We start from the raw sequence: 23,066 nt of genomic DNA, 5'->3' as shown, positions 1-23,066 counted from the left end.
CATCTGTTACTCTTGCCTGTGAGGGGCCAGGCTTACCGTGTGCACCCTCCCATTCAATCTGTAATCACCTCCCCTGCCTTCTAAGTAGGTGTGACAGTTACCCCTGTCATAACTCCCATTTTACAAAGAAGAATTGAGACTTAGAGCAGAAAAAGTCATTTACTAAGATTGTAAATTAGGAGGTGCAGAGCTGGAACTTGAACCAGAGTTTCAAGGGGCAAGTCCACTCTCCCTCCACGGTCCCCAAAGCCGTGAGATGGCTGGGAGGTGGTTTGGAGCAGCTGTATTTGGGGACAAATGGGTGGGGTGTCATTAAGGCATGAGGAAGGGTACTCCTTGAGATCTGAGCAGCAGTCTGGAGGGGGACACAGGCTGGGGCCCAAACTAGCAGAGCCTCATTCCCTGGTCTAGGGCCTTATAGACCATTTGTGGGACCAAATTTGGGCCAAGGCCACCAGCACACAGTGTCTGGAAGAACCCAGGTAGTAGTGAGGTGAGAGACCACACAGGCCCTGGAGTCAGCTTTGAGAGTTCACACCCCAGCTCCCACCAAGCACTCTCACCAGCTGTGTGAGCAAGTTCCCTGCGCCTGGGTGGCTCAGTCAGTTGAGCATCTGACTCTTGATTTAAGCTCAGATCATGATTTCAGGATCATGAGAAATGAGCTCTGAGTCAGGCTCCGAGCTGGGCATGGTTGAGATTTTCTCTCCCTGCCTCCCTCTCCCTTTCCTTTTGCCCCTCCCCCCCTGATGTGCCAGAGTGCTTTCTGTCTCTCTCTCTCAAAAAGAAAGAAAGAAAGAAAGGAAAGGAAAGGACAGGAAGGAAGGAAGGAAAGAAGGAAGAAAATGAGGCACTAAAATAATACCACTTAGCTGGTGGGGATAAAGGATTGAGGGACTGAGGGAGATAACATAACATATGATGTGTGACAAGTGCCTGACATGGGGTAAACACTCAGAAAGGGATACCGTAGCTTGATATTCTCAGATGCCAGGGGCCTGGGCAGGGGGTTCTGGAGAGCCCCATGCAGGGATGATCTTTCTGACCACAGACGGTGACGTGGACCTTCAGCCCGCTGAAGGAGACCAAGTACCTGTTCCGAGTGGGGATGTGGGTCTGGGAAGCTGGTCTGCCCCCAGACACCAAGCCCCCTGCTACCACCCACTACATGCTCCGGCTGGTGGGCATGGGCATCACCAGCAGGCTCTCTGTGAGTAGGGGAACTCTGGCAGGTGGGGCTGGGAGCTGGGGTGCTGGGGGCCAGGGCATAGGTGGCGGGGGCGGGGGGAAGGCCCCGGGGTGCCCAACTCCAAGAGGGCAGGGGATGGGAGCCCTCTGGCCCTGCCCTGCCTTGGAGATTCCCTGAAGCCAGGGGTGGGAAAGCCAGGGCTGTGGCTGGCTGACTCGGGCCCTCAGGCAAAGGAAAAGGAGCTGGATTTCGGGAACCTGCTGGTGAACAGCAAGCAGTCCAGGTTGCTGGTGCTTCTGAACGACGGCAACTGCACCCTATATTATCGCCTGTTCCTGGAGCAGTGTAGCCCTGAGGTCATGGACGACAGCCCACTTGGTACTCAGGCCTCGGCTTGGACTGGGGCAAGGGAGGCAGGCAGTGAGACTGGTTAAGACTGGTTAGGGGCGCCTGGGGGGCTCAGTCGGTTGAGCATCTGACTCCTGATTTTGGCTCAGGTCATGATCCCAGGGTTGTGCATCGAGCACCCTGCAACACACACATCGGGCTCCACAATGAGCAGGGAACCTGCTTAAGATTCTGTCTCTCTCCTTCTGTCCCTCCCCTGTTCGCTCTCATGCATGCACTCGCTCTCTCAAATTAAAAAAAAAAAAAAAGGTTAACCAGATCATGGTTTGGGGGCAGGCAGAGCAGGGCTTAAAACTTGGTGTTTCTACCTTTCGATGTGTGGTATTGGGCAGTTCACTCTCTGAGCCTCAGCTTCCTCATCTGTAAAATGGGACTATTGTTGGCACCTACCTCACAGGGCTGCTGAGTGGAGCAAAGTGCTTAGCAGGTGCCCATGACATGAACACTGGTTGCCTCTGTCTGGTCTGGGAGGAGGGACTCTGCTCCCCGCTTCCCAGCTCTGGGCCTGCTCTCTAGTCGGTTCTCTGCTGGTCCGGGAGAGGGTATCTGGGAAGGAGCAGGAGGAGAGACCGGGACTCTCTGGTCTGCACTGAGTGCCTCTTCTACCCTTGACCCCACCTGGGTCATCCCTGAGCAGCTTTGCAAATGGACCGTACAGAGGGCAGAATGCCACCCCGGTCCCAGGACACCATCTGCTTGTCGGCATGTCCCAACCGCCGGTCCCAGTACTCCTGGATTATCAGCTACTCCCTCCTCTCACACAGAGGTACCTGGGCCATCTGGCAGAATCAGGGTCAGGGAGGAAAGGGGGAGGGCTGTGTGAGCAGGACTTGGGGCGGAAGGGTGCTGAGGTTCCGGACAGGGAAAGCAGAGTGAGTGTTAGCGTGCAAGGGTGTGCCTCTGGGTGAATGGCATGTATGTCTCGTGCCAACCACATGCGTCTGTGTGTATGTGTGCCTGTGTGTGCCTGAGCCGTGAGGGGTTCAGTGTGAAGGGTTTGGAGCTGTGCCTATTTACTGTGGGATCTTAAGACAAATCCCCAACCACGTGGGGGCCTCAGCTTCCTCCTCTACAAAATGGAGCTGTTACCAGCTTGCTCCGGGGCCCGCTGGGAGGAGTCTGGGGCAGCACAGAAGAGGAGCTAAGAGCCTAGATCCGAGCCAGACTGCCTGGGATTGGATCCTGGTCCGAGCATTCACTAGCTGTGTAATTTAGCAAATTGTTTAACCACCCTCTGCCTCAGTTTCCGCATAGTAAAATGGGAATAATAATGGTGCACAAGCAAAAAAAAAAAAAAAAAAAAAAAAAGTACTGATACATGTTACCACATCGATGAACCTTGAAAACATTAGGCCAAGCAAAAGAAGCCAGTCACAAAAAAAGCCACATATTGTATGATTCCATTGATATGAAATGTCCAGAATAGGCAAATCTGTAGAGACAGAAAGCAGATCAGTGGTTGCCAGGGACGGGGGGAGGGGAGAATGGGGACCGACAGCTACTTGGTACCAGGTTTCTTTCTGGGGTGATGAACATGCTCTAATATGGACAGTGGTAATGGTTGCACGACTCTGAATATACGAAAAATCTGAATTGTATGTGTTAAAAGGGTTAATTTTATGGCATATAAATTACATCTCTTTTTTTTTTTTATAAATTATTTTAAGTTTATTTATTTTGAGACAGAGAGAGTATGAGCAGGGGAGGGGCAGAGAGAGAGTCCCAAGCAGGCTGTACAGGGTCAGCGCAGAAAGCCAAAATCAAGAGTCAGATGTTTAACCGACTCAGCCACCCAGGGGCCCCTAAATTATATCTCAATAAAGCTGTTAGTGAAAGTCAGTTTGAAAACAGTAATGAACGGTGCACATTAGATACAGTGATGCATGAAGAGCACTTAAGACAATGCCTGACATGGAGTGCCTGGGTGGCTCAGTGGGTGAAGCCTCCGACTTTGGCTCAGGTCATGATCTCACGGCTCGTGGGTTCGAGCCCCATGTCAGAGCCTGGAACCTGCTTCGAATTCTGTGTCTCCCTCTCTCTCTGCCCCTCCCCTGCTTGAGCTCTGTCTCTCTCAAAGATAAATAAACATTAAAAAAAAAAAAAAAAAGACAATGCTTGACACATAGAAAGTATCTGACAAGGCTTCACTGTTGGCTGGAAACGTCCCAGAGCCTGGGAGACACCTGCTGTTCCTGACAAGGGTCCCAGGCAGGTTGTCCTACACCCTCAGCCTGTGTGCTCTGCTCTGCCCCAGGGCAGCTGGGCGGTGAGGCCACTCCTCTCTCCCACATGTCTTCCGCCTAGATAACAAGGCTGGGGAGAAGCAGGAGCTGTGTCACGTCTTCTTGACGGCTGTGTACCCCTTACTCTCCATCCTGGACGTCTGCTCCATGGGCAGCGCTGAGGGCATCACCCGGAAGCACCTGTGGCGCCTCTTCTCCCTGGACAGGCTCAACAGTTACTTGGAGCGCGACCCTACCCCCGAGGAGCTCACCTATAAGGTGCCTACCCGGCACAGGTGAGGTGGGCAGACAGAAGGGGCAGGGCCCATCTAGGGATGTTCTTGGAGCTTTCTGACCACACTCCCAGCACCAGGCCCTGCCCATGAATACTCTCATCTCCCCCTGAATTCTTGCCCATCCCAGGAGGGGCCAGGAGAAGTCAGGGCTTGGCTCAAGGTCCGAAGCACTAGCCCACCCCTGCCCCTGAGTCCCAGATTCTCCAATTCCACCTGCAGAAAGAGGAGTGCTGAGCTAGCCACCGCCCCACCCCCCACCCCCCGGGAGGGCCCTATACTGTTCCCACCTGTCTCTGAGTCTGTTTCTCTGTTCCACACAGCACAAGCCAGATCCCCACCGTCTTCACCCCTCTGAAGCTCGACTTCAATTTTGGAGCAGCACCGATAGAGGCCCGGCCCTCTGTGGTGCTCCTGGCCCTGAAGAACATTGGAGCAGTACCCCTGGACTGGTATGGTGGGCTTGGAGGGGGCTTCTGAAGGGCTTGGGAGACAGGTGTCGGAGGCCTTCTCTTGGTGGTGGTAGTCCTGGCTGCCTGATCTCTGTGAACAGTGGATCCCCTCATTGATGGGATGGGGAGGCCAGGGTGGGACAGAGCCTCAGTCCAGGGAGGCCAGGCCTGCATGGGGGCGAGTGAAGATCTCTGGTAGGGAAGGACAGGGACAGGCTGTCACCGAGCCAGTGTCTGGGAGGATGACGTGGCTGAGCCAAAACACCTGGGCTGCAGGAAGGCTTGAGGCTGGCGGCGGGGCAGGCTGAAATTCTCCAGGTCACATGGGCACCGGCCTGGGGCCCTGAGCCTGCCAAGCTTGGCCCTTGCTGTGCTCGACTTTCTTCCCACTGGGGGCCCGAACTTGGGTCCAGTAAACATCCTGTGTCCATGCCAAGGCTGTTTCTTGTTCTTCCCCCCTGTCTCTGCCACGCGTCTTGATTTCCTAGTAAACTTCCTTTTGATGACTTCTAACTTTTCTTGGCTAAGCGGAGGTGAGAAAGAAGTGTACCCATCTGGGTCAGGCTTGGGAGAGACAGTCAGGGGCCCAGCCTGGGAAAATATGTTGGGGGGGGGGGGGTCCTCTGTGATCTCGGGAAACTTCCTGCCTGAGCAGAGTCTTGGGGTGTGTGGGGGCAAAGTTGGGGTGGGGTCTGCATCATCAGGGGTGCACTGGCCGTCCTTACTCTCTGGATCATGCTGCCCCTCCCTGTGGTGGGAGCAGCTGGGGAAGATGGCTCCCTAGGTGGCTCCTGTCTGAGAAGGGCCAGGACTATGAGTAGCTGAGGGTTCCTGGCCCTGGTGACTTGAGGAAGCTTGGCAGGCAGGACTGCTGGCCTGGTGGGGAAGGCCCGGGGCCCGCCTGAGCTCCAGATCTGCCATTCACTGGGCTCTTCGAGTGGCCAGAAGCCAGGCCCTACAGGAAAAGTGGCGTTAGTCTGTCCTGGCACGGCACAGGGTATTTTGGTGGGGATTATGCATGCAAGTGTGTTTGTGCAGGAGCAAGCCAGCTCATACTCTCTGTGGAGAGAGTCCAGGTTGCTGGAAACCGAGGTGGGAGGAAATCCAGGCAAGGTGCCCGCTGAGCTGGGCCCATCCGTCAGGAGATCATTTGAGGTCCAGGAAGGCAGTCCGTGCTTCTTCCAGGATTCCAAGCACAGCGGACTTTCCTTGGAAGGCTTGACTCTCCTAGGCTTTTTGTGTTGTTGTGTTTCCTTTCAGTTTCTTAGAAGGCTATTTTTGAAAATTCTAGCTGGTCTCTGCTGAGCTCATAAAGAACAGACTGAAGGTTTTATTCTTGCCAGGACCAGTGAGAAATGGGGAGTGTGGAGTTGGCCTAGAGGTGGCAGCAGGCAGGACAGGGTGAGAACCCCAAGTGGGAGGGGGAGCATCAGAAGAAATAGAAACCCCATAGCAGCCATTCTCCCTCCGGGTCATCTCCTCTGGTGCCTTTGCTCCTGGCCAGGGAGACGGAAGGCCTTAGGGACAGCAGATATGCTGGTTAACATCTTCTGTTCTCTCGTGCACTCATTAAGTCCTGGCTAAATGTTTACGGGGGGCTTCCTAGGTCCAGGCTCCAGACCTGGCCCTCAGAATCCAGGTGCCAACAATTCCAAGCCTGGCCCTCTGGGTGCCATAGGGGTCTGGGGCAGGCCAACTTTTTGATGCAGGGTGATGTGTGCTAAAGAAAGCTATAACTAAGCTAGACCTGCAGCCTAGGGAGGTGAGGCAGAGAGACTGCAAAGAACCTTCCAGACAGAGGGCCTGGAACGTACGTGGCTAAAAGGTCTCAGAGTGGCTGGAGGATTCATAGGGAGGAAGGGGCCCGGGATGTGGCTTGGGAGGCAGGCAAGGGCCAAGGCATCTTTTTTTTTTTTTTTAATTTTTTTTTCAACATTTTTTTTTTTTTTTTTTTTTTTTTTAATTTTTGGGACAGAGAGAGACAGAGCATGAACGGGGGAGGGTCAGAGAGAGAGGGAGACACAGAATCGGAAACAGGCTCCAGGCTCCGAGCCATCAGCCCAGAGCCCGACGCGGGGCTCGAACTCACGGACCGCGAGATCGTGACCTGGCTGAAGTCGGACGCTTAACCGACTGCGCCACCCAGGCGCCCCCCATGGCATCTTTTTAAGAGTTTGAACTTCTTCCTGAGGGCATTGATGGTGATGTAAGCAGGGATGGGGGACAAAGACATGATCTACGTCCATGACCTATCACTCCGGTCTGGGGTGCAGGGTGCAGGGTGCAGGGAGAAAAACGGACTAGCAGCTTGAGGTGGGGGAGCAGGAAGGGAGACCCACACTAGAAGACTGGCAGGGAAAGGGGGGTGGGATTATTGGGATGGGAACTGGGTGCAGGCAGTGAGGGAAACGGAAGTGTCAGAACTATCGAGAGAACCCTAAAGTAGCAAGATCTCCAGTTTTGCAGCTGATCAGTATCCCCCCCACTAATGAAATGACAAAAACAGTTTATTCACCTGTCAAAAATCACAAAGGTGATGGAAGAAAAGTGAGAAACTCCCCAGGTCCCATTCCACGTCCACTGTGCTGGGGTGATGAGGGGTGTGGAGTGGGCTTTCACACTCAGCGCTTGGACAACGTACACACAAACACAGTCCAGGAGTTATTATATTTCTCTTGCTTTTTTTTCACAGTAATGGCACAATACTATACATAATGATTTCTGCTCAGCATTACACCAATAACATTTTCACTCAACATGATGCCAGTAACATTCTGTTAAGCTCAATACAGATCGATGCATACAATTCTAACTCATTCTTTTTAATATATTGCATAATACTCCCCAATATGAATGGCCCTTAAGTTATTAAGCTAATCTCACACTGGATGACATTAGTTGTTCCCAGTGCCTTTTTTTTTTTTTTTGCCACTACAAAGAAAGTTGTAATAAACATCTGTGTATGCGTGCACACGCGTGCACAAGCATGCATTTATTCCTACAGGTTAGTTTCCCAGGAGGGAATTTCTGAGTCAAAGGGCATGAGCTGCTACAATTCTAGTCGGCCCTGTCAAAATCCCTACAACAAAAGTGGTAGCGGTTCCTTCCCTCCCAATGTTTGAAGGTGTCTGTTCTTTCTAAACTTACACAGCATTGAGTGGAACTGGTTTTTTTGTTTGTTTGTTTGTTTGTTTTTGTGTGTATGTGTTTGGTTTTTTAGTTTTATTCATTTATTTTGAGAGAGAACGAGCAGGGAAGGGGCAGAGAGAGAGGGGTGGAGAGAGAGCATCCCAAGAAGGCTTCGTGCTGAACAACCTCAGCCTGGAGCCCAAGGGTGAGCTCAAATTCACCAAACCACGAGATCATGACCTGAGCTGAAGCCAAGAGTTGGATGCTTAACTGACTGAGCCACCCGGATGCCCCGAGTGGAACTGTTTATCATGTTTCTGATGTGAAAATATTTCAGGTTGATTCAAGGGAGTCTTGATTTGCATTTCCTCCACTCTTTGTTGAGCATTTCCCCATCTGGCTGTTCCCTGTCCGTGCCCTCCCTGTCATGGCCCAGGTTGAGCCCAGTTCTGTGCTGTGCCTTTGTGAGTGAAGGGGTCCGTCTTTTCAGATTGTAACCTGGGGACCCATTTGCCACTTGTTTTGTCAGCTAGTGAGAGTGCAATATCTATTTTCCCACAATGTGAGGCATTTGGGGAGGCATCAATTCTATGCCCAGAACTGCTCCAGATTCAAGAGAGCCAGCCCTGCTGGGCCATCGGTTCTCTGCCCCTGTGCCCATGCCATCCTGGACACCCTACCTCTTAGGGGCCTCTGGTTGGTCCTGCCAGCATTTTTAGGTGCTTCAAATGGCCCTTCCTAAGAGCTGTGTCACACCAACCCCTCCAGGGTTAATGGCTAACTAACTCAAAGTTACCTACACAAAGTTACCTACACAGGCACTCCCTCTGGACCCCTGTCACCCACAATGGAAGCCCTGACCTGACACTTTGTGTCACCAGGGACCTGCTGCTGTTCCCAAGTTTGGGGGCTATTATGAAATGAGAATCAACCGTAGCCACGTTTGCTCAGCTGTGCATGGGATGGCTTACCAAATTGGGGGAGGGAGTGGGGGAGACCTCCATCCATCCCATCTGGAGCTCAGAGGTCCCACCTCTCTGTTCTAAGAGGCTTCAGTCCTGCTCTGTACCCCTCTCTCAGGGCGTTCCTCTTCCCAAGTGACCAGCAGATTGACCTGGAGCTGTGGGCAGAGCAAGCAGAGTTTGACTGCACTGAGCTGCACCAAATGCGTGTACAGGACAACTGCATATTCTCCATCAGCCCCAAGGCTGGGAGCCTAGGTCCTGGGCAAGAGCAGATGGTGGAGTTCAAATACAGGTGCTCCTCCCATGCCAGTCCTTACACTTCTTGTCCTGGAGATCCCCCTTTCCCTTGGTTCCTGGAAGAGCTTGGCCTTGCACTCTGTGATTCCAGGGTACCCTAAGTGGCTGCTACCCTGGGAGGACCCTGCCCACCCACCTGGTGGGGAGGTTTGATTTTCCTCTTGCCCCATCACAACTCAGGGGTTTCCACATGTTCCCAGGGGCTGGCTGCCTCAAAGTCACAGGTACTTTGCTCTTCCACTTGTACCAGGGCTCAATAACTCATCCCAGATTTGTCTCCTCCCTTCCAGCCACCTGTTCATCGGCACTGATCGCCTCCCAGTGCTCTTCAAGGTGTCCTATGGCCGTGAGATCCTGGTGAGACCCTAGAGCTCCTCTTGCCCTGGACACCGGAGAGAGGAGCAGGAAACCGTGCTCCCCCCTGGGGAGCTAGGGTCCAGATCTCTCTGTTGGGTGCTTCACTTCCTCCCAGGGAAGGATGCTACTCATGGGCTTTCTATTTCCAGCTAAATTTCATAGGTGTGACAGTGAAGCTGGAGCAAAAGTACGTGCACTTCACCTCCACTAGCCACCTGTTCATCCCTGTCCCCATCGACGACACACTGCCCCCAAGGCAGGTCAGTAGTCTACATTGTCCTGGTTACCAAGAAGCCTAAGCATTGATCTCTATATATCAGCATGTATAGAGGTGACAAAGACCCTACCTTCCGGAACTCCTCACTCTACCAGGTGGGGCTACAAGTTTGAACCCTGAGATTGGGCAATTGGGAGAGAGCCAAATCGAGACGTTTCTGCTTCCTGGTGCCTAGTGCTAAGCCCTTTGCCAGACCTCGTTCCCCTGCAAAAGCAGACGGTTCTCTCCTCTAGCAGAGGATTTTTCAAACTTCTTTGACCATGAATCACATTAACGTGTTTTGGATAATAACCCAGTAAGTACATACATCACATACCAATTGAAACATAGTATCACAAATCCATATGTACCCTACTACATGCAAAGTGTTCTGATGTCTTCCATTTTTATTTTATTGCATTCCATTTCTTACACACTGGACATGACCTGCTAAATTAGTTTCCTGACCTGCTCACTAATAGGTCTCAGCCCCAGTTTGAAAATCACTGCTCCCAAGAAGGACCTCTTTCTGTTAATCCTCAAATAAGTTTTCTAGGTGTGCAGGATGGTTTAGCGTTGGTCTGACTGTATTTCATGGACGTGAGACACACAAAAAACTTCCATGCTGTTCCGCCATCTTGGCTCCCTCTCCTTGAAGGACCTCTTTCTGGAGTGTGAAAAACAAATGTGAATCCTTGCAAAGCTATAGAATTTTCTGTATTAATTGGAAGGAATTGAGTTCCTTTGCTCTGAAAAGGTACATTGGAAATCTCCCAGAGCAGGACATAGTGTTTTCTCAAACATGCCACAGCTGAGAAATTTCTAACCTTTTAGAAGTCCTTGTATTTCTGAGCAGAGGCCTCTGGTCATCCATCCTAGAGTCAGAGGAATGGGCTTTCTGGACCTAAGGGGGGGGCACCCCAAGCCCCAAGCTCTGTTTGATTTCCTATACCACCCTCTACTCTACTGGCTTCCTGGGAGGCAAAGACTCTTGTGCCCCCTGGAGATCTTTCCAGAGAGACTAGACCACTCCCCCATGGCCTTCAACATAGATGATGGAGAATGCTCCCAGATCTGGAGCCAGGAGACCCAATTGTGCCTTCAGCCAATCTCCACAACCATGGCCAAACTTCCTCTGTCATTCATGAGATGGTGACAGATGGTTGTCTGGACCTGCAAGAGGGCAGCGGAGATAGAAATGAACAGATTTAATTTACATTATGGAGGCAGAATCTTTGGGACTTGCTGGGGCCAGACTTGGAAAGTAGGAGAAAGGGAGGGATTGGGATGTATTGAATTCCTAGTCTGAGCATTTACTGAAAGGAGACACACTGCATATAGAAATAGGCTTTGTAGTGAAGACTTTGGTTTTTTACCAAATTGTAGATGCCTATGAGACAATGCGGGGGGAAGGGGCTTGTCTGGAAGAGGTTGGATACCAGGTCTGGAGCTCAGAGGGTGACCCAAGCAAGAAAAATAAAATCAGCATATTCAGGAGCAGTTGCTGATAAAGATGAGGGGGCAAGACCTAGATCCAAATGAACTGTTTATTCTCTCTGGCTTCCATTTTCTTAAAATGAAGGATTGGACCAGAAGATGTCTGGTTTCTTCCAGGACATTCTGTGATTCCCACACTTCGGAGTTAGCCTTGAGGAACCTTATACCTTCCTTACACTCCCTTATCTGCCTTTAAGCAGGACTGCCTCTAATGGTGGACATGAAAAGTGTTAGGTGGTTAGAAAGAGAGCCTAGAAAATTCTAAAGAGTGAAGGGTGCATGCGTGGCCAATTCTATAAATTTTAACACTAGAGACACAAGCATTAGTGTCCCCTTATGCCTTGACAAAGGTAAATTTAGAGGGGAAAAAAGGATTACAGAGTATCCTAAAGTGTCACAGTCTGAAAATACAGTTACATACTTCTTGGGTGATCAAGCCACAAGGGAAACCCAAGGTAGTTAGGGAGCTCTGGGGCTGTAAGGGTGACATCATGGAGATCAACCTGCCCTCCTATAGCGGACACAGAATCCCAGGCTGTCTGCATTGCAGCCCTGAGCTGATGTGTGGAGACTTCACTCTTCCTGCCCCTCCCCTTACAGATTTATGAGCTGTATAACGGTGGCTCAGTGCCTGTGACATATGAGATCCAGACCAACATCCTGTCACAGGTTCAGGAAAAGAATTTTGATCACCCTATCTTCAGCTGCCTCAACCCCCAAGGGGAGATCCAGCCAGGCTCAACGGCTCAGGTCTTGTGGATCTTCTCACCGATTGAGGCCAAGACCTACACAGTGAGCAGCAGCCTGGGCTAATTGAGGGTGGATGTTGGAGTTGGCCTCTTCAGCAAGCCTTGCTCTGACCAGTCCCTTCCCCACCCTCCTAACTTCCCAGGTGGATGTGCCCATACATATCCTAGGATGGAACTCAGCCATCATCCGCTTCCAGGGAGTGGGCTATGACCCCCATGTCATGGGGGACACAGCCCCCTTCCACAACATCTCCTCTTGGGACAACAACTCCATACATTCTAGGCTGATGGTTCCTGGACAGGTAGGGGGAAGGGAGGTAGGAAGGCCTGAGGCCTAGGAGGAGCCTGAGGGCCCTGGGGTGGCCAGTGGAGGGATAGGGAAGCTAGGAAGGAAATGCGATGGAGGTGAGAGGGAGGGTTGCAGAGGTAAAGCCTGGAACCAGCCCTCCTCCAGATTTAGGAGGCAGCACTGGTTCAAAGAGAGGCTTACCCTGCCATCTAGTGCCCATAGGAGTTCCTGCTCAAGCCACTCCACCTGCTGCAGGGCCCTGCATCCTGCCCTCTTCTCTGGACATGGGGATGGGGATTCTGGAAGGGGTTGAAGGAAGCTCTCCCATTTTAGGGCTGTGAGGTGTTATCTTCATACAGAACAGTTCCTCCCCTCGACCTAGATGGATTTTGCTATAAGACAGCTAGGGTCAGTAACACCATCTTTAGTTCAAACACATCTCACTGTTGGGAGGTGTCTGACCCATTCATTCATCCACCCATCCATCCATCTCCTTCCATTGACCCACATGCCCATTTACCCATCCATGTAACCATCCATACTTCCATGCAGCCACCCAGTCATTATCCACCCATACATCTGCCTGTTCACCCTTCCACTTTTTGGACTCTAACTGCATGAGAAGCACTATGAAGGCCCTGAGGACACAAAGAAGAACCAGGCAAAGTCCTAGCCCAGGAGGCACTCAGGCTCCAGACAGAGAAAATGCCCCTTCCATGTGGCCTCAGTTTTTCCAGATACCCTGTTTTGTTCCCAGTGAAGAAGCCAACAGATTGAAGGATTGAAGATCCCCCAATTAATTTACAGCCATCCTTTCTCAGCCCTTCCAAGCCTATTTTAATGGTCAAAATCATAGGCTTTAGAGTGAGACTGGGTTTCTCCCAGCCTGTAAGAGATCTTTGGAAAAATTATTTATGTTTTCTAAACCTTAGCAGGACATCAGTAAAATGGGTACAATAATAATACCTATATCACAGGACCATGGTGAGGATCAGATGCATGTGAACTGCCTACCATGGTACCTGGCCTGTTGAAAGCACTCACTAACTGGTAGTGGTTGCTATGGTTATTATTCCTTCACCTTCCAAGGTGGCTGTTGTGTTGTCTCCACCAACAGAATGTCTTCCTGTCCCGGTCTCATATCTCTCTGGGAAACATTCCTGTGCAGAGCAAGTGCCGCCGCCTTCTGTTCCTCAACAACATCTCTAAGAATGAGACCATTGTCTTTGAGTGGCAGCTGAAGCCTCTAGACTTTGGGGAGGTGAGAGTCCCCTGTTTCCACAGAATCAGAGCCTCTAGCAGGGCTCCAGACCCACCCTATTCTACCTCATCCTATCCCATCTTGTTTCATCTTACCCCATCCCACTCAACTTCCCCTCACCATCCCACCCCAGGCCACCCCACCATCCCATCCCATCCCATCCCATCCTATTCCATCCCACCCCATCCCATCCCATCTTATCCTGTCCCACCATCTCACTCCGTCCAACCTGCTCCACCCCACCTCATCCTACCCACCCCATCCCATCCCTGAAAATCTCCAGAGACCTCCCTTCCCCAAACAAACAGGTGTCTGTGAGTCCCATGAGAGGGAAGGTGGCTCCTGAAGAGACAATCCCATTTGTGGTGACCCTGCAGACCTCAGTGCATGCCAGCTTCTACAGCATAGACCTAGTGTGCAAGGTAGGACTGGCACCAGAGAGAAGCTGGGATGGCAGAGCTCCCAGTCCTCGGGTGTGGGGTGAGCTATGAGATCCCCAGACTTCCAGAGAGAGGCAGGGGCCAGCCACTGGATGAGGGGGGCCCAAAGCACATAGACCCTCCAGACCTTGGCCTTCACTGTCCTCATCCTGGGCTACAGGTGCACCAGCAGGAGCTCCTGAATCAGTACCATAAGGAGCTACAAGAGTGGAAGAGTGAGGAGGTGCGGCAGAAAGTGGAATTCACCATCACAGATAAGAAAGTAAAGGTGAGGAGGCCAGAGTGGGCCTTGAACACCACAGATCTTCTGACCGCCTTACCAGAGGGGTCAGAGGTAGTGATCTGAGGTAGTCTTACATGCAAAACTGGCCAGCTTGCCCTAGATTAGCTTTCTTTCATTAGATGAAACATAGCATCTCCCCAGGAGACTCTCTTCTGGGTACAAAAACCTGGCTGACCATTCCCTGCCTCATGTAGCCCCAGTATTTAATGGGTGCCTGCTAAATGCTGGGACCCAGGGGAAACAAGACAGAGCTCACCCTCTGCTGGAAGACAGTGTGGTATAGTGGGTTCAGGTGCAGACTCTGGAGACAATTTGCTGAGTTTTGATGCTTGGCTTTGATGATTTCTAGCTCTGGCATCTTGGTCAAGCTATTTAATTATCTTAGTTCTCTCAACTGTAAAATGGGGATAATATGACATCTGGGATTGGCTTCAAGACAGCCCAGAGGTGGGGCCCAGACGAGACAAGATTGGCCATGAGCTACTGATTTTTGAAGGTGGGTGGTGGATAATGGAAGACTCTTTGTACATTCTCTCCACTTTCCTGTACATTCGAAAATTTCCATATTAAGAAGGTTAAAAATAAAAGTTTAAAAAATATTTTTGGATGCAAGAAAAATAGTACCTGCTTTGCAGCATTGTTGTAAGGATTAAATGAGGTCATACAAGCAAAGTGCCTCCAACAGTGCCGGGCACCAGGTAAGCATGTGCTAAACATGGCTATTAGTATTTGTAGGAAGAGACTGATAATAAGCATGAGACTAAACATCCATCTTAGTTCTTCCTCTGGTTTCACAGCCCCCCTGTGCTAGTATTTGTGCACCTTGATCACCTCTGTCCTCACCACACTGAACCCCCAGGGAAGCACTGCTCCCCTCTGAAACTGTGGCCCAACTGTGAACGCAAATCATGTCTTGAGGGTATGGGAGAAGGGATTTCTGAATTACATCTTAATGAGGGAGGGTATTTTCTTACCACACCAAACCACAAAGCTCCAAGGCACAAGGACACGCTCCCTTGGGACAGCCTGCACATGTTTGGTGGCATGTTCTTTCTCTTTCCTTCAGTCGGGTTATCTGGTTTTCCTTGTCTGCAGGCAGACCTTCCTTAGGGAAGGTCCTGGAAAAGGGTGTGACTGGGAGTTGGGTGGGATCAAGAGGGCGGCAGATCCTGGCATTGGCTTTAGGCCCTCCATGGGTCAGCAGGAAGGGTAGGAAGAGGGGAGTCCCTCTAGGCGTCTTATATCCTAAGCACAGGTCTCTTTGCTTCCACAGAGAAGGGCATATTGTACAGCCTGTGAACCTGTGAGGAAGTACAAGGTGAGGTCCTAAACCCATCTCCTTGGGATAAATTGAAAGATCCTTCTTTGCTTCCAGAGATACCTCCAACTGCTGGCCCAGCTTCCTGAAAGGAAGGGGTCACAGCCCTATTTGGCCCTAAAGGCCTGGTTGGGAGCTAGGGACCCATCGGTGATGGGAATGGAGTCCCCAAACCCCTGTCATCCACATCTCCCCCTTTTCGAAGACGCTGCCCCCCATCAAGAATCAGCAGCCTCTCAACCGGCCTGCCAGCTGGAACCTTAAGATCTCAAAGGAGGAGCCATCCTGGCTGTGTCCCCAGCTGCCCTCGCCAGGCATACTGTGCTTGGGCCTCACTGCCCGTGCACACGCCACCGACTACTTCCTGGCCAACTTCTTCTCCGACTTTCCCCGCCACTTCTTACACCGGTGAACTCTCAGGGAGGGAGGGGTCTCTGCCCCCTGGGGAACCTCACTAGGCTTCCTGCCCCACCACCTTCTTTCCCTTGCCAACTTGGAGCCTCTTCAGATCCTGTGCCGACTGAGGTTTGGGCTTGGTTCCCCAAATGCAGTAGCACTATATTTGGGCCAAAGCCAGGGCCTGCCCCAAGTTCATCTATGTTCTCATGACTGCATCACCACCACCATTGCTCATGACCCCACCCCCAGCATGGTGGCTTGCCCAGACCACTCAGAATGTCACGGCCTGTTCCAGAGAGCTGCCAAAGAGAAAATGCCCCAGGAAGGAGTTGGCAGCTTCTGAGGAAGAATCCCCTGACAAGTGGGCCCCTGTCTCCAAGCAGGAGAAGCAACTCCTGGTTGACTGTCTCACCGCCATCATCAGGTGACAACCCCCGCCCCCAGACCCTCATCACCCCCCTCATCTCTCTGCACTCATTCAGCCAACTCTGGGTTCCCCCCATGGGCCCTGAAGTCCCTTCCTTTCTTGAAAACTAGAACTTCCTTACAAGGTCCTTCCACTGGTGGCCCCAGGATAGGGCAGCTCTAATGGAGCTGGCTAGAGGAATCCTCAGGGCTGGATCCTAAGTTTTGTCCTGTCCATGGCTGGTAGATAAGGTCCAAGTCAGTTCACTGTTTACCCAGGACTCCTGTCCCTTGTTTGTGTGACTCTGACCTCCTGGCTCTGTCTCTAAGAACCCACGGGGCCCAGAGGTGCCTTCCTCCAAAGAAGGGATAGAGGGGGCAACTAAGAGGTCTCCTTCCCTGCTTAGCACCCATTTGTAGACATAGTAGGCAGGCACTGCCCCTTGGGGAACACGGAAGTCAGAGACCCACAGGGGGCTGCAAGGCCTCTCAGCAAGGACCTTCTCTTCCTCCCTGCCATGCAGGGGTCTGCTAGAAGACAAGATCTTCCATGAGGCCGTGGACCAAAACCTGGTGGAGAAGATACCTTACTTCTGCCAGTTCTGGAGTGAGCAGTCAGCCAAGTTCATGGCCCAGAACAACAGCCTACACTTAGCGCCAGTCCTGTGTCCATCCTCCAGCAGCTGGGAGGAAGACAAAGGCAAGGAGCAGGAGGAGGACGAACTGAGCCTGGGGAAGAAAGAAATGGAAGAAGAGGGGGAGAAGAGCGAAGAGGAGGAGGAAGAGCTGGAGGAGGAAGAAGAGGAACAAGAGGAGCTGGAAGAGGTGAAGGAGACAGGCAAGAAGGAGCTGGAGGCAGAGGAGCTAGAGAAGGAAGAGAAGTTGCCCTGGATGGCGATTGAGCCCACACGGCAGCGCATGTCCCAGGAATCCCTGAAATGGCGGTGGCAGCAGCAGCTGAAGGTCATAGTGAAGGAGGAGCAAGAGCAGGATGAGAAGGAGGCGATCAGCCGGTGAGGAACCAGAGCCAGGCGAGGGTTTGGAGGGCAGCTGTGCACAAAAGGATCCTGGGAGGCAATGGTGTGCTGGGGCCAGCCTCTATCTGCGTGCAAGGCTCTTTCCAGCTCAGCGTGCACTCCCATCTCTCTGAGCTGAAGGCCTTCAGGGGGTATTTACAGAATGGCGATCTGAGATTTACTTTTTCCCTCCAAGACCTGGCTATTAACATTCACTAGCACATCATCTCCAGGGGGTAGTTCTAGTCTCTGAAGTCTCTTAAATGGGTTTCTAGAGGCCAGAGAGAAGCACCACCTCTTCTGGTAGGTCCTTCCCCTGGGGCTGCTCTGGGGGCAGCTTTCTGTCTTTGTTGGGATTCCTTAGGCCCCACCTGGTCCCTTCGGGACCCTCCCACCGCTGGGTGCCTTTTCCCAAGCCTGGCCCTGAGATGAGATGGGGCCTACAGTTGCCTGGGTTCGGATTTCACCACTGGCACCAGCCAGTGTAACGTTTGGCAACTTGGTCCCTTTTAAGCCCCAATTTGGGGGTCTGTAAAATTGGGACAAGGATGCCTTATAGTGTTGGAAGGGCAGGAAGTTAAATGAGAATCCACGTAGAGCACAGGGCACACAGTATACAGCACAGAGGAAGCGGAGAACGCGAGCGCTGTAGAAGGCGGTGCTGACACCCATGTCCCCGCCACTCGCAGTCTCCCGGCGTTCGCCAACCTGCAGGAGGCGCTGCTGGAGAACATGATCCAGAACATCCTGGTGGAAGCGAGCCGCGGGGAGGTGGTGCTCACCTCCCGGCCACGCGTCATCGCCCTGCCCCCGTTCAGCGTTTCCAGGTGGGGGCGCCGACTGCGCCCGAAGGGCGCGAGGGACGGCAGGGGCGGGCAGGCTCGGGCCCGAAGCCTCTCTCCAACGCCTTACTGGGGCTCTCTGCCTTCCAGGATTGTGACTCCAGACTTGCTGGCAGAGCCGCCCCTCGGGCTGCATCAAGCAGAGGTGCCCCGCCCGGTGGCGCCGCCCCCTACCAACACTCTGCAGATGTCAGCGCCTCGCCCCACGGACTTGCTGCTTTAAGGACCCCCATCTCCACCGCCCCGCCAGTAAAGCATATAGCCTTTTTTTTTTCCCCCGTATCTGCCTTGACTTTATTTCCCCGACCTAGGAGGAATTCTCGCACGCGTTCTGGGAGGGACAGATGGTTGGAGTGGCTGAGGTGGACTGCAGCGACTCATTGCAGATTTGGATGCTGGAAAGTTGCGCCTCTCCGCTCCACAGCGCAGCTGGGCGAGAGTTCCCGCCGCTCTCTGCCGGGCGCTGGACCTGGTTTGGCCAGTGGAGGGCGCTTCGAGCGGGGCCTAGCTGGCCTTTGCTTGGTGGACAGGAACTGAGCGCCCGGCCTAGTCCGAGCAGCAGGTGGCCGCGCGGCGAGGTGACCACCCCTCCCCTTTCCCTGTTGCGCCTGCTCCGAGGCTGGGTCCTTCCATCGCCAGCCCTTTATCAGCATCTGCCGGGCTCCTGGGGCTCTGCTAAGAGCTGAGAAAGAAAGGAAACCAAGGCACGTCGCGGAGGGCTGAGCTAGACGCTGGGACGCGGGTGGAGGTCACAGCTAGCGGGCCACAGACCCTACTAAGCGATTCCCATCGTGAATCTGAATCACCAGCCTAGGGAGTGTCCTCGTCCCCCAGGATACCCACCTCCCCTCCCACTCCCCCTAACCTCCTCCCGGCAGCCTCTATCCTCTGCTCCTCCCACCCCCCCAGAGGCAGGTGGGTGGAAAAGTGACATCTGGTGTTGTTCCAGAGGCGCCCAGGTCCCCGACACCCCCCCTCCACCCCCGCGGCCAAGGCCTCCAAAGAGCTCAGGCCCCAGAGCCCTGGCAGGGGTGGGGAGGGGGTGGGGGCGCTCCGCCTCCTCTGAGTCAATATTTGCTTGGAGCAAACGGGCGCCCGGACAGGTGTGTGTGTGTGTGTGTGTGTGTGTGTGTGTGTGTGTGTGACTAGGGGCGGGGACTGAGCAGGCCGTATAAGGGCGCGCTGAGCCCAGAATCCCGCACAAGCTCGGGGGAGTGGGCTGGGGACCAAGCCAAGCACGGCCCGGCCAGGTGAAGGGTGGCCAGGAAGGGAGGGGCGGACCAGGTGCACACCTGCGGTGGCCGCCCCGGCGGGCGACGTGTCAGCCGCAGATGCGCGCAGGTGAGGGCGGCGGCTAGCGGAGCGCTGTGTGGCACTGTGCTCTCGGAAGACCAGGACAGGAGATCACCAAGGGCCACAGCCAGGCCCCGGGCCTTCCGCTCCCGCCCCGCGACGAGCCCCTCGCACAAACCGGACCTGAGCGTTTTGTTCGTTCGGCTCGCGTGAGGCAGGGGTGGCCTCTCAGCACCTGCCCCGGGGCCGGGCCCGACCGCCACGCAGGCACCTGCCGTCGCCGCCGCCGCTGCCGCCATACGGGTCGGAGAGGCTGCGAGCCGCTCCCGGGGAAGATCCGGCTCCCATCCGGCCCCGCCCGCCCTGCCTTATCCTGCCCGCAACTCCGGGGCTGCCCGGCTCGATTCCGGGTAATATGGGCCGGCTGAGCTGGCTCCACCGGGTGGCATAGGGGGCTGTGGCCGAAACAGGAGCCCTTCTGGAGGTGGAAACCCAGCTTCTAGTCCCTCTCTGTCCCAGCGACCTCTCTGGCCTTGGGCAAGTCATTTCCCAGCCTTTCCTCGGTTTTCCTGTATGTTCAGAGGGGTTGGTCTGGCCTTGGGCAAGGGCCTCACCAGTCCCCAGATCCTGGTTTCGGGGCTTCTAGCAATAATGCTGAGCCACTTACCTGGGAAGTTGGAGGCCTTAGAGGGATTCGATCGTTAGCTGTGAGGAGGTGTGGAAAATCAGGGTGGGGGAGCTAGAACCAGATGAAGATCAAGTCTGCTCCTTCACATCTGTTTGGTGCTGACATCCTGAGGGTTCGCCCCCTGCCATCTCCCTGGCCCTTCTTTCAGTCTTCCCATGTCTGAGACAGACAGACAGACAGATGGAAAAGGACAAATGGGGCCTGGTAGCCCTTGCCAGGGGGGGTCCCCAGGCACCACAGCCAACCACCTTTCTTAAACTTCATAATCCCAAGTCTTCCTGTTATATGCAGCTGGGGGTGAGGGTGGGTCTCAGTGTCCCTCATCTTAGGTGGGAGTCCACGGGTCATTAGCCACAACCAAACCTGAGACAGCCGGCCCCTCTTCTGCAGGGAGTCAAAGTGTTAAGATCTGACATGAGGGAGGGGGGTGGAGATTGCCTTAGACCCCTGGCCTCCTGCCCCGGAGAGTCTAGAACTGAGGGTTCCACACACAGCCTGAGGTCAGTGTGAGCCCTTAGCTGAGTCTCTGTCCTTTCACTCCAGGTGTCCGTCATTCCTCCTCTCTCAAAATTGATGGTGATGCTGGTCTAGCCCCAGAGAGAGGGTCGTAGGTGGAGGGAAGCCTCCTTGGATAGCAGTAAGGAGCTACAGTTTCCCCTTAGGGTGAGGAAGCATCATGGGGTAGGAACTGTACTCCCAGACAGAGGTAGCCCCCAGTGAAAGAGGAGAGTGAGGAGTCACTGGTCCCTTCCAGCTCCATTTTGGATGCTTCTGGAGGTGCTGGCTTGTCCCCTCCACTTGTTCCCCCCCCCCCCCCCCCCGTCACCCCCACCCAACTACCCGCAGGGCCTCGGGATCTGCTGAGTCCTCTGCACAGAGAAAGGGAGGGGGAGGGGGAGGGGATGAGATGGCTCTGACAGATTCCAGGCAGTTCTGGGAGGGGGTGGACTGCAGCAGCCCCAGGGAGGAGGCATCCATGGGTCCCCATGCTGGGATATGTGCAGTCCCCATCCTGGCCCCCCGACCAGGCTTCTGTCCTGGGCCCAGCCCTCTGCTCCTTGCCTGGCACTGAATGATTTGCCTGTTAGGGGCCTGACCCGGCACTGGCACATCTTCCCTGTGTCGTTGAGGGCTTCCTCTTCCCCTCCTTAATCATGGAAGGGGGTGAAAACTCCCCACCTTTGGCTGGGATTCCAAATCTTGGGGCTGCACAATGAAGAGCTCTCCCCCTGAAATGACTGCCCCACAGTTAAGGGGGGGTGGGGTGGGAAGAATTAGGCCAGCAGCGGGCAGGCCACCAGAGGCCGTTGTGACTGAGAGCCACTGCCTTTCCCCCCCCAGGGCCTAATTTCCCCCAGAACTCCACTCCCAGTCCCCAAGACCCGCATTTCCAGACCAGGGCCAGGGAACGGGCCTCTCGTCCAGGTCCCTCCTCCCTGCCTGGCCAGGGGCGGAGACTCCAGGCGCCAGGCTGGCCTGCAGGTGCGGGGCTTGGGAGGGGGGGTGCTCAGCAGCTGGCGTTCGAGGGGCCCCCTTACCCCTCCCCCTTCCTGTTCCTAACCAGAGCCTGCTTCCTGTCATCCCTGTCAGCACCCCAGGCGGGGGAGGGGACAGGTAGTGGAGGAAGCGGAAAGAGGGACTGAGCAGTGGGAGTGCAGGTGGCGGTGGGATGGGAAAAGCGTGCAGGAGAAATGTGGAAGGGAGGAGGAGAGCAGAAAACACAAGCAGGACAGAAGGATAGACAGAGGGTGCAGCCCAAAGGGATGGGAGACACAGGGAAGATTTCAGGACGGGGAGGGGGGGAGCTGCAGCCCTCCCATCATCCCCCTGTGAAAGCCAGAGCTAGAGAGAGGGCAGAGACAACCGGAGAGAAACCAGAGAAAATGGACGGAGGCAGAGACACAGAGGCAACGTGACGTAACAAGAGATGCACAATTCAGAGAGATGGAGAGATTCCAAGGTGCCAGGTCAAAGGTCAGGGTATCGAGAGGTGGAAGGCACAGTGTCTGTGGAGGTAGGGGTCCACCATGTGAAAACAGCTTCCAACCCCACATTGCGGGAAATTACCCCCAAGAGGAGAGAGACAAGTGGCTTCTATAGCCAGGGCTGGGGGGTGGGGCTGATACCCCTCTCTTGAGAAACCCAGCTTTCCCCATTAAAGGGCAAAAGATGAAGAGGGGCAAGGCTCTGGCCCTACTGGGCACTGAGCAGCAAGGGGCTTGGGTCTGACTCCGTCTCTGCCCTTTTCTGTCTTGGCCACAGCTGGAGAAACAGACAGCTGTGGCAGCTGACCGGCCCCCTGCCCACCTGCTGGTTGTGACTCAGCCTTGGAACCTCTGGACGCAGAGGGTACCCAGGGTCTATGTGAGAGTCAGGGGACCTGGGAGTGGAGGCACCAGTGGGGGGGGAGGGGGCCTCATACCCAGGTGCTAATCCCCATCCGGCCAAGGCAGAACCAGAGCCTCACTGACCTTCTTAGAGATTAGTCCCCATGGCGACCTTGGCAACTCGCCCCCTCACTCTGGCTAAGTGTGGGGGGTGGTGTGCAGAGGCTGGGTGGGGCAGGGAGAGAGCCTTCCTGAGGCATCACAGGATCACAGCAGTCAGGGTTGGGAGGGCCCTTCCAGGGTCAGCAGTTAGTACAAAACTGGGGCCTCAAGAGAGGGAATGACCTGCCCAAGGGCCCCTATAGAGCCAGAAAAGCCTCAGACCCGAAGTCAGGTCCCCAGTTCCACTCTCAAGTGTTCTTTCCAGAAGAGCAGAGGCCTGAACAAGAACAAAGGACATTAAGATACACCCCCTTGGACCCTCCCCACTCATGATCTCCTAAACTGAGATCAAGGGCAGAGCAACTTGAATGGGGTGAGGCAGGAAGGCTCTCCCTCCTGAGTACTAGGCTGGCTTCCACAAGGCCAATGTGGAAAAGGGGATGCAGATCCCAGAGCTCTGCCTGCTGCCCTGACTCCTCCCTCCAGCCCAGCCCAGCCTGCGGGTGTGGGGGGCGGGGGAAACCATGCC

The 23,066-nt window shown here is 54.2% G+C and overlaps 1 protein-coding gene and 1 long non-coding RNA gene across 5 annotated transcripts in view; both read left to right on the top strand.

The window, feature by feature from the left end:
- Window positions 1–18,340, top strand: part of CFAP65 (cilia and flagella associated protein 65) — a 35,863-nt gene extending 17,523 nt beyond the window's left edge. For all 4 annotated transcript variants that reach the window (XM_042950189.1, XM_042950187.1, XM_042950190.1 and 1 more), the window contains 19 exons: window positions 1,052–1,210; window positions 1,417–1,567; window positions 2,235–2,363; window positions 3,902–4,115; window positions 4,436–4,564; window positions 8,774–8,950; window positions 9,246–9,312; window positions 9,462–9,572; window positions 11,666–11,857; window positions 11,958–12,116; window positions 13,221–13,364; window positions 13,673–13,786; window positions 13,965–14,072; window positions 15,361–15,405; window positions 15,611–15,813; window positions 16,100–16,228; window positions 16,734–17,222; window positions 17,915–18,052; window positions 18,158–18,340. In XM_042950189.1, the coding sequence (XP_042806123.1) occupies window positions 1,052–1,210; window positions 1,417–1,567; window positions 2,235–2,363; window positions 3,902–4,115; window positions 4,436–4,564; window positions 8,774–8,950; window positions 9,246–9,312; window positions 9,462–9,572; window positions 11,666–11,857; window positions 11,958–12,116; window positions 13,221–13,364; window positions 13,673–13,786; window positions 13,965–14,072; window positions 15,361–15,405; window positions 15,611–15,813; window positions 16,100–16,228; window positions 16,734–17,222; window positions 17,915–18,052; window positions 18,158–18,290 (2,991 nt within the window). In that variant the 3' untranslated portion in view covers window positions 18,291–18,340. The remainder of the gene's footprint in view (window positions 1–1,051; window positions 1,211–1,416; window positions 1,568–2,234; window positions 2,364–3,901; window positions 4,116–4,435; window positions 4,565–8,773; window positions 8,951–9,245; window positions 9,313–9,461; window positions 9,573–11,665; window positions 11,858–11,957; window positions 12,117–13,220; window positions 13,365–13,672; window positions 13,787–13,964; window positions 14,073–15,360; window positions 15,406–15,610; window positions 15,814–16,099; window positions 16,229–16,733; window positions 17,223–17,914; window positions 18,053–18,157) is intronic.
- A 1,578-nt stretch (window positions 18,341–19,918) lies between these two features.
- Window positions 19,919–22,389, top strand: LOC122228264. Its single transcript, XR_006206500.1, has 3 exons — window positions 19,919–20,711; window positions 21,390–21,530; window positions 22,311–22,389. It is a non-coding gene; the product is annotated as an uncharacterized LOC122228264 (long non-coding RNA).
- The last annotated feature ends 677 nt before the right edge of the window (window positions 22,390–23,066 follow it).

The sequence above is a fragment of the Panthera leo genome, chromosome C1 (assembly GCF_018350215.1).
Source record: "Panthera leo isolate Ple1 chromosome C1, P.leo_Ple1_pat1.1, whole genome shotgun sequence".
Classification (NCBI taxonomy): Eukaryota; Metazoa; Chordata; class Mammalia; order Carnivora; family Felidae; genus Panthera; species Panthera leo.
The sequence above is the reverse complement of the archived record's forward strand: the minus strand, read 5'-3'. Positions and strand labels throughout refer to the sequence as shown.